The sequence below is a fragment of the Ptiloglossa arizonensis genome, chromosome 8 (genome assembly GCF_051014685.1).
Source record: "Ptiloglossa arizonensis isolate GNS036 chromosome 8, iyPtiAriz1_principal, whole genome shotgun sequence".
In the NCBI taxonomy this organism is placed as follows: Eukaryota; Metazoa; Arthropoda; class Insecta; order Hymenoptera; family Colletidae; genus Ptiloglossa; species Ptiloglossa arizonensis.
This window is the reverse complement of record NC_135055.1, coordinates 22,038,180-22,052,375: the sequence shown is the minus strand read 5'-3', so window position 1 is coordinate 22,052,375 and position 14,196 is coordinate 22,038,180. Positions and strand designations below refer to the sequence as shown.

At 49.2% G+C, this 14,196-nt stretch overlaps 1 protein-coding gene across 2 annotated transcripts in view; it reads right to left on the bottom strand.

The window, feature by feature from the left end:
• Px (MAP7 domain-containg protein plexus) overlaps window positions 1-14,196 on the bottom strand; it is an 86,950-nt gene that overhangs the window by 1,800 nt on the left and 70,954 nt on the right. For both annotated transcript variants that reach the window (XM_076318942.1, XM_076318943.1), the window contains 7 exons: window positions 10,001-10,251; window positions 8,898-9,145; window positions 7,965-8,117; window positions 7,031-7,176; window positions 1,229-3,799; window positions 490-696; window positions 21-413 (listed from right to left, as the gene is read on the bottom strand). In XM_076318942.1, the coding sequence (XP_076175057.1) occupies window positions 21-413; window positions 490-696; window positions 1,229-3,799; window positions 7,031-7,176; window positions 7,965-8,117; window positions 8,898-9,145; window positions 10,001-10,251 (3,969 nt within the window). The remainder of the gene's footprint in view (window positions 1-20; window positions 414-489; window positions 697-1,228; window positions 3,800-7,030; window positions 7,177-7,964; window positions 8,118-8,897; window positions 9,146-10,000; window positions 10,252-14,196) is intronic.

Below are 14,196 nucleotides of genomic sequence, written 5' to 3'. Positions count from 1 at the left end.
TCCACCGAGACGCTCCGTACCTTTGGAATACTCTCTATACGCGAGCATGATGTCCTCGATCCCGGTCCATCTGGGTCTATCCCTTTTCCCTACGTTTTCGTCGGCGTTATCGTCCACGATCTTGATATCTACGACCTTGCAGTGTTGTTTCACGCCGTTATCGCCGGGCATGGGTAAACCGGGATAACACATCGTGACGATGTTTGGAACCAAAGGTGGTAGAGGCGGTGGCCGTTCTGGAACGTGCTTCACTTTCACCTTGTCCAAAAGCCTCATCTTTTGCGGTGGTTTCGGCAACGGTGGCGGATTGTTCGAATATACCTTGGCGATCCGTTCACAGTACGCGGTCACGGAGTTGGTGCTCTTCCGTTTCTTACGATCCTGGAGAACGTACTGCCACGTTACCTCTGCTTCTGTAAATTCAATCGCGAGTCGTTTCATTTTTCTCGTCTGCAGCACAGAGGGTCCAACGGACTCGTATCTACCCACCGTCTCTTCTACTAGGAGGCATCACGTCGAGGCCTATGGTCCTCAGGAAACCAACTTTTGGCTCAAAGTCTGGCGCATGGAGCAATACGTCCGGATGTTCCCGCGGTATCGGTAATACAGATTCGATGACCGACTCCGGTTCCAAAGGTACGTCCGGCGGATCAGGGTTCAATCTGTATCTCTTCTCCACTTTGCAAAGCTCCATCTCTGTAACAGCGTTGCGTACATGAACGAAAACGTAGAGACGGGACAGAAATTCTAGGGAGAGTACACCACACCTCGTGAATTTTTAAAAATCGATAGTTTTTAAAACGTACCACCTACTTTCATAAATACTAGTTCTATTTCATTCCGATCACTAGGATCGGAGAAACTCCTTTATTTATATTTACACTCATTTTAGGATAATTGGTAGAACTATCCTGCAAAGTATAATATTTATGTACCTCTTACCGTTGCACGCATTGGGTTGCTATTGGTCGATCTACTACACTGTTCTTGACCAATGGCGACGCAATGCGTGCGGTGGTGGGGGAACTAGTAGACTGTACACTAGAGCGAAGTTGCAAACACGCGTTAGCCTTCTTCTTTTTGCGATACATTTACCGTTTGTTTTATTTCGATAGATCTTAGACACATAACTACTGGCACATTTATAGTACTTGTAAAAAATTCCGAAACATCGACTCTCCTCTCGTCTCGAGAGATGGCGTACTCTTTCGACAACAGTCGTCCTTACCGTTCCTCATGCTCAAAGTGGTCAGACCGAACATGGCGAGAAAGGCCAATTTCTTCTCGGAATACTGTAACTTGGCCGGTGGTCCTTTGGTGATCCATAGATCCACGTCTTTGACGTCCTCGTCGCCTTCAGAGTCGGAGCTACAAGCGAGGCTCGTGTTCCTCTCCCGTTTCCTCTTCCGCCTCCTCTCGGCCAGATCCAGCGAGGACGTCAACTCCTTCGGTTTCTCAGGTACAAGGAAGGACCTGTCGCTGGTGGTGTCCTGTTTGACTAGAGCCTTGCTCAGATCGGGCACGTTCAACACCGCTGGCTCGCACTTCACGGAAATCTCAGTCAAATTATTGCACTTGTCGGTGAAACAAAATGCGGTGGTTTTCAGCTCGTTCGAGAAATTTAACAGTTTCTCCTGGTATTTTGGTATCTGCAATAGAACGTTGGACACGTTCTGACAGGTGCGCAGAACCTCCTCGGATTTGATGCTCTGCATCAGCTGAGTGGTGTCTATCGGTTTCTGCGCGATGTCGTTTATGCTAAACTTAAAACTCGGTTGAAACGATAATGTGGACAAAACGTTACTCGGTTCGGTCTGCACCTTGGACTCTACCTCAGGCTTGGTCTCCTTCTCGGTTAGATTGAAGTTCGCCGGTTGGAAGGCGGTCGGTGGACCTTTCCCTTGCTCGTAGGTCGGATGGGTTTGCTTCTCCTGAAGCATACTACTACCCTTGTGATTATGACTCGCGGTCGTTTGTTTCTCGATCTTCTCGTTGCACGAGTTCGGTTTCAGGTCCTTGCCAACGGTGGCGTCCGCGTTGTTCTTGTGGTGCGAGTTCACGTGATTGGGGAGCTTGACCCCGTTACCGGTAACTAGACTACCACCGTTGTAGCTCGCGTTCCCTGTCGTTTTTTCATTTGGGGTGCAATTGACGGCGTTCGACGCGGTACTGTCGCCTCGTTGGGACGTCACTGCGGTCTGACCGGGTTCGTTCGGATGATGGGTGCTCGATTGTTTCGCGCAGTTGGTACCGGTCGCGTTCGGTGCGCCGTTACCGCCACTGTTACCGCTGCCGGTGGTCAAGGTCGGTACGCTGATCTTGGATTGGGAATGATGCTGATGACTGGACGCGGACGTGAAGTGGGGCGGTTTGTAGAGACCTGGTACATGGGAGACGGGTATATGAGGATGATGGAACTGTTGCGGTGGATAGGGTATCGGTTGGGAGAGGGATTGATGAAGACCGATGGTCTTGGCGGTGTCCGCGGTGGAGTTGTCGGGCATCATCTGACCGACTATCGCTTGGGACGCGGTAGAGGTGGTGGTCGCTGGCGACTTGATCGGCGTTTCCGTATGGCCGAGCTGACTCGTTATGCTGTGATTGTGGTTCACGATCGGTCGTTGCTGGGGCTTAGACGTGGAACGAAACGAGTCTTCGAACGGTCTGACGAACGCCGGTTGCGTGGTTGCCGATGTGGTCGCGACGGTGGTCATCGTGGTGGTCACGGTCGAAGGATTCGCGGTCGTGTTGGCGTTGATCGCGTTGGTCGCGTCCTTGGTTCTCGACGAGGCGTGAACGCCGTGTGACAACGGCGGCGATTTGTGGGTCAATGTCATGTGATTGACGCTGCTCATGGTCGAGGGAACGGCGTTGGGTGTGGTCAAACTGTGGGTCACGTGGGTGGTTATTGTGCCGCTGTTCGACAACGAGCTGCTGCTCGTGGTGGTACCACCCGCGTTGTTGTTGTTGCTGTTGTTGTTACTGCTGCTACTGCTGCTGCTGATGTTGCTGCTGTTGCGTTGTTGATGCTGTTGCGACGAGGAGGGGGGTTGCGGCTGAGGTGGTGGTTGTTGCTGCGACTGTTGCACTTGGTGTTGTTGTTGCTGCTGCTGCTGTTGCTGCTGCTGCTGCTGCTGCTGCTGTTGCTGCTGATGGTATATAGAGGTCGTAACGGTAGTTGTCGCGCTGCTCATTATCGTAGCTGTGTGCTGACTAGAATGAATGGTGGTCGGGGGTACGGGAGGCAAATGGAGGGAGGGTATAGAAATGATAGGCGCCAGAGGCATACTTAGGGGCGGAGGTGGCGGCGGTGGTCCTATTACCGTCGGCGTTAAGGATGACATAGAGGCTATAGAGGGTATAGGAGGAGGGCCGATAGGCGCGGAGCTTATAGCTGGCGGAGGTCCAAGGTTCAGAGGGGGCAAAGTAGAAGCCAAAGGAGGCGGCATGGCGGTGGAGCTGACGGAACAGATGGAGGCCGAGGCCAGGGACGGTGGTGGTCCAATGGGAGCAGCTGGATTCGGGAAGGCTGGCAAACGAGAGTGATAGATGCTCGGTGTTCCCGTTGGATCCGTGGACTGTGGCTGCTGAGTCGACTGTGGAGCTGCCGCGGAGGACTGATCCTCCTTTCTGGACTGATGGTGATTGTTCCCGACGGATCCGACGCTATTGTTACCGTTGTTGTTGGCGGTTCCGTTGTTGTTGCTACCACTGCTCGCGCTCCCGTTCGGTCGTTCTCTGTTCTCGCGTTCTCGCTCCCGGTCGCTATGCATCTGAACCGCTATGGTCGGCTTCCTAGCTGGAACAAATCCCGAACACAGTGCTTGGTAATCTTCCACTGATCTACCGCTATCGGGGCTTATTTAGTACGGCAAACGAATCGTCTAGAGCGACAGGACACTCGGCACTTGGTAATTCTAGCTCTATGCTACTACCTCGCGTGACATTCAAGCTTTCGGCTATTATTATTATTATTATTATTATTATTATTATTATTAATATTCTTATTATTATTACTATTATTATTATTATTATTATTACTATTATTATTCTTATTATCATCATCATCATCATCATTACTATTATTATTATTATTATCATCGTTATTATTATCGTTATTATCGTTATTATCATCGTTATTATTATTATTATTATTATTATTATTATTATTATTTTGCTTTGTCTGTTAGATTCGTGCGCGAGGAGAAGCGTTAAAATCTGATTGGTCGAGGCAGCCTAAGGCGTGTCTCGTGCGCTGTTACCATTCGTTTTCGTTTTGCGAGAGAGAAACACGGATCGTCGCAGTGTATCGTTCGTTGGATATTCGGACAGCTAGCTCGGATGGAAATCATTCGTACGACCGTAACGCAACGTCTGTGGGCCACTCCGCGCGAATACTCGGAGTTAATCCTCTAGAACACTTCAAACGGAACGCGCAAGAAAACATTGCAATCTTTCGTGACAACGAGATCATTCGTCTACTTGAAAACTTACCTGGAATGGTCCGTGTACATAAGCGTGTCGTTATCGGAGATAGCTTTAATGTATTTTTTCGCTTGCGAAGTATTGGGGATGATTGCCATTCGAATTTCCATGAATTTTCGACAACGTAATATAGATCGGAAAAGAAAGAAATTTATCGCTAACTAGATCGGGACGCTCGCAGTCAACATTTCTTGCAATTATCGCGCGGCACGCAAATTGTCTGGTAGCCTTTGACAGAAATTACCGAATCTTCCCCAAAACTGTTTCAGAAAATGAATCGAGGGTCAAGAATTCCAAGTCAAGCAGAATTTTGATCACGTTTTTTTTTTTGCAATGTTTATTTTCAATTATAGTCCAAATATACATGTTTACATAATAAATTATATAAAAACGGTATAATTTTGATAAAAGAACATGTTTGACAAAGTTATATACATCGGTGGATTCAGTCAATGACGGATGAAATACGTGTTCACTACAATTAAGAAAAATTATTCTGACATTCAGTGTTTAATTGCAAATTTCTAAAACAGTTGCGGGAACTAACGCAAGAGTGCACCGCGCCTGGGAAAAGAGGATACAAAATTGTTCGTAATTGGATCGTTTTTTTTTCTTTTTTTGTTCTTTTTTAATATATCGGCCGATCGCGCGTAGGATTTCGCGCAGGGAGCTCGATCGGTTCGTACGCGCGCGGAAGGAAATTCCTCTTCGACGCATTCTCGCGGTGGTTTTACAAGAAAACGGGGTAAGAAAAAAAAATGGGGGGCGAGCAGAGAATAAAAAGAGAAAAAACAAAACTACTGATATCAATAGGAGGCACAAGAGTTTGAGAAAATAAAAAGGAGCGTGTATTTACCAACGACTGACGCCCACCGATTATCATTTGTTAAACTACACAATGTTTACGTTAACGCATCGTACATACGCACATGAGAAACCAGTGGAATACAAAGTCGAACGTTTTAAAAGGAACGAAGAATTCGTTTGCAGGCAAACAACGACGCTGAAGAAGTTGATAGAAAAAAAAAACGGAGTATTGTTTTTCTGTTGTTTTCTTTTGTTGTACAACGACGCAAAGTCGTTCTTCGAGCGGGGCTATCGATCGTAACAACGACAAAAATAAGTTTCTTTTTTTCCATACAAGGTGTGCACTCTTATGTTGAAGTTTCGCCGTTAAGGACGTTACTAACTACAAAACGATTAACTATGTAACGAACATTGTCATTGTACATGAATAAGAGGTCTCCATTCCAACGTTACAAAAATTAGTTGGAACACATTTGCCTCGAATACGATATAAATGGATTGACGGCCGACCGAAGGCCGACTTACTCTTCCGACATGAACAGAGAGGATAGTCGTTGGCGGTTGCCGATAAGTCTGACTTCGGTCTACAGGTAAACAAAATCATTTAGCTAAATCGGGCCTCGGAAAATTGATTGCATCTTACTCTGTTTTTCGATTAATCCTAGCCGAATCTAGGATAGACGACAGCAGCGTTTCTTTCTGTTTTCTTTTTTGTTTTTTTTTCTTTTTTTTTTCCTTTTTTTTTCTTATCTCCACCCTCTCGACTACGAAGCGAGTGTTCGAAACGAGGTTCCCTCGGAGGGTGGCGAGGGAGACCGCGCGTTTGCGTTTTACGTGGCCAACCGAACTGCGTGCGTTGAATTTCTTTTTGCGAGAGAAAAAAAAAAAAAAAATTGAAGAAAAAAAAAAATTGAAGAAAAAAAAAATTAAACGAAAGCCGAACGACGAAACGTGAAACTTAAACTCGACCGTCGAGCTTGTGTGTGCGCTTACCTAGAAAATATCGATCCTACCTCCATACGAAACGATTAACTACATGACTATAAACTTCGATATTATAATCTAGATTAAAATTAGAAGCGTAGTATGTTCTTTTTGTTGTCGATTTCGATTCACAGTCAGGTTATATTTTACAACGACTTCTCCTCGCTTGCTTCGCTCGGTTCATCCGTTACGGGATGAACTGTCGGTTGCGGTACACAGATTATTCGAACGTAGAGCGTTACCGGCGACGTTTGTCGCCGTGGGTTCGATCGCTTGGCACCGATTCTAGGACTAAAACCGAGAACAAGATAAAAAGATTCCTCTGGACAATGAAACTCCGCGGGAACACGAGAACGATACGAATAAAAAATGAAGCTTTTGAGAACAGAGATACGGAAGGAAGAAAACGACACGACGATCGAAACGATGATACCGCGAAGACAGTAGACGGTGGTGGTGGTGGTGGTGGTAGTGGTGGTGGTGGTGGTAGTTTATCGGGTGTCATAGGGGTTGGAGGGTGGTTCTGGATAGTAGTAAGGTATGGTTCTCGCGGTTGGTAGACCTGGACGAGTGGATCGAGGCGTCTCGGACGATGTGTAGAAACCGCGAGCGGGCGACGCACTCGCAGGAGGATAAAGAAAAGATTATTTTCCGCGCGTGTGAAGCGACGGCGGGACAGAGAAGTCTCGCGATCGCTCGTAATCGATGCTTTCTTTTTAATGAAAGGCAGTGGGGGGTGGAGCGACTCGCTCACCTGCAGTATCGGCGGATGCAGGTGCAGGCGCGGGTACCGGGGCGGCAGAAGCAGAATTTCGTGCCGCTCTTCTCCTCTCCTCCTCCTCCCGCAGTGCGACTTGTTCCCGTGCTTGCCTTAGGCGATGCTCCTCCTCCAGTTTCAGTCTGAAACGAGAACCGTGTCGCCGTTTATAAAAGAGAACGGTTACCGGAAACGAGCGCGCGCGAAATTTTCGTACGGTCGTTTGATCCGCGTTGCTCGGATCGCTCGCTCAACGGAACGGATATATACACTCGACCCTCTCGTAACACGGTACTCCGAAAACATGCTGCAAGAATTGCAAAGGTCCTCCTATAACACGGTCTTCATATGCGGCCCGAGGAACTGGCTTTTGTTCGAACGGTCTCCGTCGTTTTTAGAAACACGGAGAAACTCTATTCTGAAAAAGTTCGCGACGAACGGATCGTCGCGATGTAATGTCTTTACAGTTGGAAGACTTTTAGAGTTCTCGAGGTTACCGCTATTTTTATTTTTAAACGGTATCTTTTTATCGCTGGTAAAGTAGCGAGTGTCATCTACTATCGAGCGACCTTGTACTCGAGATCGTTGGAATCGTCCAAACGCTCGCTAGTTTACTAAGAATGGAAAACTATACGCGGTTTGAAAAAATATAGGCGACCTCTAAAAGTCTATAAAAAATTTATCACCGTCGCATTACGTGCCCTTCCGTACCGTATAACTTTTGTTAACAAAGTTTCTTCGTGTCTCTAAAAATAACAGAGATATTCAAGGTGGTCAAAGTTACCGTCCCATATTGTGTGGCACGGTTGGATCGAGTTGGACAACCCTCGCACAGCACGAATGATTTTGTCCAGGTCTCGATGTAACACGGAACGGGTCGACCGTGTTATAGGAGAGTCGAGTGTACATATACCCTCTCGTTTTCACTTACCGTTCGTGCATCACGGGTGACATGATTCCGAGGGATGCGGGCGGTAGCATGTCCGGACTATATCGTAACCCGTAGAGGGGGTACGACGGTAGCCCGGGAAACAACGGCGGTCTCAGCATTCCACACCGTTCCAAATACAACTGTTCCTCTAATCTGCGTATCGGGAATAAAAAGCACACCGTTAAATTCTCGTCAATACGGAACGAGACCTACCCGATTCGTCGCTTGGCGGCGAACGTTCGCAATGTATAGCTCGACAACTTAGAAACGATCTTCCGAGGAAGTGGCCAGAGCGTGTTGGGGCGAGTGGCGGGGATGAGAGCAGGCGACGCGACGTGAAGACGCGTGGATATCGGTTGGCAGCTGGTACTGTTTAAAAGAAGTCCTATTATAGTAACAGGGATTCGAAACCGACGTTAATTTCGATATAGATAATTTCTCGGTCCTCGCCACGGTGTGCACGATAAATGTGCGCGCGAACATTTATTTTGAACGTTGCAACTTTTGTTGGAAGCCCACGCGCGAAGAAAAACAGACACGCGTTACGCGCGAAAATGAAATACAACGAAATGGAAGGTAATTCGCGTAAAGCAAAAAAAAAAAAAATTCAGTTTCCGATTGGATCGATTACCTCGATCGTGTTCCACCGACCTCGACCGTCTGAAGAATTTTCATTTCGTTGACGCGGATCGATTAAAAAGCGGAACAAGGTTACGAGATCGAAGAACCGCGAAAGTGTTATCGCGCCGGGGAAGCAACGGGACAGAGGAACGGGTGGGCGGGTGCTCGGTGGGAAAGTAGGCGGGGCCAGGTTTCGTTCCGCCCGCGGGGGAGCCTCTCTAAATCGTCGAGCTGTAGTTGCGTCGCTCGCGGCCAGGCTGTTACGGCCCGATCGCGGGACAGATCGCGTGGCAGCCAGTGTCGCGAAATTACCTATAAGCGTGTTGGAGGTGTGGCGATGGGTAGAGACCGTGGTGATAGGGACTGTAGGCCGCAGGGTCCAAGGCAAAGGCCGGCGGAGCATGGGCCGGATGATGCTCGGGCCGATACGGCTGAAAGCCAGAACGTGCCAGCAATTCGGAAGCTGCGGCGGTTACGCTGTGTTTGCTGGTGTCCGCGGGTCTGGCGGTCGTGTACAAGGAGGGAATCTCTTCTGGTCTTCTCTCGTGAGTGGACCGTTCCTAAAATACAAATGTCCCCGTGTTCGTTAGTCGTCGACGTTTCGATCGCGACTATCGAGGGAATTTCTTTTTCGTTCTCGAGAGAACGAATCTCTCCTCTTATTTCGCGCGATTCGTTCGCGAGAGAAGAAAACGGGGGAACGGTCTGGTCTCGCGGTACGCGAATAAACGACGAATTCCTCCCCAGACGCTCGCTCCGTCTTGCTCGACAATTTGTTTCGTTTCGGTCCGCACCCCATCCCCCGTGTTCAGTTTATCGCGAAGCCTCGAGACGAAGTCGTGGGGCGAACCAGCGACGAGTTTGCCGCTCGGATGAGCTCGCCATGGAAATTGGCAGGAAAGACGTACCTCCGGTCGCTACGGGAACATCGAGACGAGCTACAGGGTGTACCAAAACCGAGTAATAAATCCGAGACGAGAAGCTAATTTTATCCTGCGTTTCGTACACGGTATTTTCGGGCACGGAATATCTTTCTTTGCGCCGAATTATCCGTTTTGGGACACACACACACACACACACACACCCGGAACGAGAAACCAAATTTACGTTTTCCCCCCGTATTTTCGCACCGAGATTATTTTTTTTTAGGTCGAATACATCTATTTCGGGAGGTTCGGGGTCGACGAGAAGGTTAAAAATTTAGCGATCGATTCGCGGTTCGCTTCGTTACACCATTCAGCGGCCCGAATGGGAATCGGACGGTTACGAAAGCGTACCCTGCGGGGAAAGGGAGGGCTCTTTTGTTGGGTTCTCAAAGTGGACGGACTCGCGAACGTTTAGTCGGGGGCAAAAAAAAAAAAGAAAAAAAAGAAAAAGGGGACACGGGGTCGGTGGATCGTCGTACAATTACTCACCTTGGCAGGGGAAGGCCCTCTGACCAGAGGAGGCGGTGCTCGGTTCTTGGGACTCGCGCGGGGCTCTTCTTCCTGAGGTGCCGGGCCTGCCTGTTTGGCCAGGTTCCTCAGAGCGGCCGCGAAGCTTCTGCTGTTCTGTTGAGCACCTGGACCGGGTCCAGGGGTATGACCCTGAGGTAAAACACCGGAACTGGGTCTGTGAGACTTGCTGATCGTGGTGGGTTGCGCTTTGGTGCTGGCAGGCTGGAGACCTGAAAGAGGTCGAGGGATCAATGAGACGAGTTCTCGTTGTTGGATCGCTCGTACGAATATATCGCTGACGCGCCAGCGACGCGCTAAACTCTAAGAAATAATCGTGTCTTTTCGTTCTACGTTCGTGTAAACAAATCGAGCACGAATTATGAACCAGTCCCGCACAGGTGAGACAGATTATTCGTATTCGGTCGACCTACTTAATATATTTTACTCGCAGATGCTTCGAAGTTGGATAAAAACATTACGATGAACACGAACCGATGACGATTACCCAACCGAATGTTGGTAGCAACCGCGTTAACCCAATTCGCTCGGGGTCACGTTCATCGACGTACACCTGGCTTTCTGACCGGTGAAAAGGGTGTCACAGTCGATCGATTAAGTGCTCCGGTTCCGTCGATCCGAGAAATCAACATTCTCGGGACACCTTCTCGAAAATTCAACCATCGTACGATAAATTCAACGGTACGACGAAACGCGTCCAGCTGGTTTTTTTTCTTTTTTTTTTCTTCAATAAAGTTCGATCATCCGTGCCCTCCGAGCCATCAGGAAAAAACTCTAATCGCGTCCAAGGATACAAGTTCTTCCCGCGGGGATCGGAGGTCACCGTATGGGGAAAAAAGTTAACGGACATTAAATGGAAATTTCGTCGCGCGGCAATCGACATACGTATAATTATATCGGAGAAAAACGCGTTTGCCCCGGTGTCTTAATAAACAACAACGTTGCACACGGCGGTCGTGCGCGTAATTGTGTTAATCGACGTTCTCGACCGGCAAAAACCGGCACGGGATATACAAACAAACCGTCGATAAGTTTTTTCCACGGTGATAATTAATTACCATCCACGGTATGCGAATCGAATGAAATTATCGGTTTGTAGCTTCGCTTTCAGCGAGTCATCGCGAAATCGAACTTCCGTGCTGTTCTCGCCCGTTGTTAATTATAATCGTTGGTTAAAACACCGACTTGGAAGAAAACGGCGCGCACGAACGGCATCGAATGGAATTTTCTACGGTACGAAGTACGCAATTCCTGAACGAAGCTTGGCAATTAACACCGCGTTTCGGTTCTAGGCGAGGATATTGCGATTTTGCGAACGCCACGCATCGACGAGCCTTTCTTGCGAGCGTTATTTAATACGCGCGAGCGCGTTGTCCGATCGGATACCATCACGGTCGTTGAAATACACCGGGGGTGGTATTCCTGTTAAAATAAAGTCGATACAAAGTCGGATGAATGTATCTCGTCCCGTCGACCTCTTTGATCTCGGGTTTTCTTCCAAAAGAGAATACATAATCCCCGTTGGCGAGCGCGATGACGATAACCGCGAGGGGGAGGAAGCATCGGTCCGGCGATAATAGCGTATCGTTCGGGAGAGCGCCGACAGACATTAATTATTTTCTACGATCGCGGCGGAATATAAATTGCAGTTTTTAATCCGTCGCGCTTCCCGCGCGACAACCCGACAATGCCCGGCAATAACTCTGCCACGAGTCCGGGTAATTACAAATTGCTCGCGTCGATATTTCCCCATCGTTTAACTTTTTTTTTTTCTCTCTCTCTTTTCCCTCGCAATTACGCACCGCGTTTCAACGTACGCGCACGTTTCCAACGAGGAGAGAGAAACCAGAGAAAAAAAAAAAGAACACACTTTGATCTTCGGAGGATTCTTGCGCGGAATCCGGAGATTCGGTTGTAGAACAGAGAATCGGGGAGAACTTTCGAGTCGGATTCGATCGCTATCGAAACGACAACGGAGCCGCGAATCCATTCTTCTCCGCTTTGCTCTTTTTTTCGTCCGCTTCCTTTTGCATTTTTTCTACCTCTCTCTCTCTCTCCTTTTTTTTTTTATAAATCGAGGATGAGCTAGGACACGTCGGCATCCGGGTGGTCCTTTGTCTGGGACGGTGATCGACGAAGAGATCGGAGCGAACGCTGGTTCGGTCCCCTCTGTTTCTCTCCGCTCTCTCTCTCTCTCTGTCTCTCACTCTTTCGCTCGTTTTCCCTCACTCGCTCGCTTTTTCGCTCGCTGGTTCGCTCGCGCGAGCACCCCCCTCCGGTTGAAACGAGAAAATAACCGGGAGCGGAGAATACCCGATGGCTCTCCTCGCGCGCGGTGATTCCGAGGATGGTTTTCACCCTCCATTCAATTCCTCGTCAGCAGAGCGGCGCACACACCTTCCTTTCCTCTCGACGGACACGCGACCACCCTTCCTCCGTGTCTCGTGTCCCCCCTTTACGCTTCCCCGTCCCCTTCGCGGGTGCCCTGCCACCCTGTGAAAACGTTCGGCTTCGAGAACGCGATTTCTTTTCACCGGTAGTCCCCCGGTCGCCTCTCCTTTCTCCGTTCGTCGTCGTCTTAGTAACCTTTCTTTCTTTACCCTTCGGCCCTCGAGAACCCCCTCCTGGGTTCGTCCACCCTTCGACGATCCGCTCGGGAGAACAAATAACCGAGAGCGGGGGGCCCTCGGATGATCGAAACTCGATTCGAAATGAATCTCGTCGCCGTGGCTAGCATATTTTACCGTATTACGCCTTTAATATCGTGACGCGCGCGGACCGAACCCCCTGACCCCCCTCCGACAGGGTATTGGTTTCATCGCTCTTTTCAACGAGCGGGTATTTCTCGTTCGACGAGTCGGAAAAGTTTGAAAAATTTTCCTCGACGCACCTGTAGTTAACGGTACAGACGCGAGAGACAACGTTAAACGTATCGAGTCATGCTCCAAGTTTCCGTCGTTTAATATTTGTCGTAAAATTTGCAACATTGCATTCACGTTTGGAGCATTGTCAAATATACGCGCGAGGTTGAGGAAATTTTACACGCACCGGGTCTTTCTCGACCCGTCGTCTCCATTCATTATTGCTCGAAGCAATGTGTGTATCTCTTCGGCCCTTTCCGCGCGAGTTCCACAGATTCGCGTGGACTCACGGATCTGAAGTGTCCCGTTCGAACAGAATGTTTCGAAAACTACCCTTGCAAACGTGCTCGAAACCCTCGTCCGGGAACGTGCGAAAAAAAGCAGGTTGAATCCGAGCGTGTCGGACATCGGTGGTGGTATCTACGATCGCGTTAAATCGGTTAACGATCTCTGTTATCTCTGTTACGCGAAAGGGGGGTCGAACGATTCCAGGTTGGCCGCGTCGCGGAGCAAAGGGAGGACGTTTGACCTCTCGTTACGAACGAAGCGCAAAAACGTGCGTGGACTCGTTGCTCTTGAACGCAGACGAGGTGGCGAAGGGCGCAGCACCCTCCCCCCGTTCCCGAACGGGTGGGGGCGGAGGAGAGCAAAGAGAAAGCGAGATTCGCCAGCGCGAGCGGCGGGATCGGGGATGGTGGCGCGGGGGTTGACTCGACGTCGGAAGCACAAGGATTCCAGCGAGTGGGAAAGGGTGTAGAGGGTGGTGTTAAGCGGCTTACAGTCTGTTACCATGGTAACGCCACACCACTAAGACAGGAAGAGCCTGAATTCAGCCCGTTACAGTCCCTGCGACCCTCCGTGTACCGTGTACTTCCTCTTACCCGCCCCACGACGCCCCTGTCCGCGACGCTCGGCTCCTGCATCCCGCGGAGGAACGAGGGAGAAGCCAGTTCACCCCCACCGACCCTCCCTTGATACAGGGGTGAGCACCGACGACGCCGAAAGAGGGGAAGGGATTACGCCACTAACTCTGTTTTTACACCAAAGTGTTTTCACCGAGCTTCTTCTATATATATATATATATGTATATGTGATGTCTATCTATCTACCTGTACGTATATATCTATTTATTTATCCACATATCTATCTATCTATTTATTTATCTATCTATTTATCTATATTTATACGGATATATGCACAGCGCATATACGTGCAGTCTGTCCCGTAATTCGCGGCGCAATCGACTGGGTAATTCCGCGGCGTGGAATGCATCGAAAGTGTGGAACGAAACGCGCA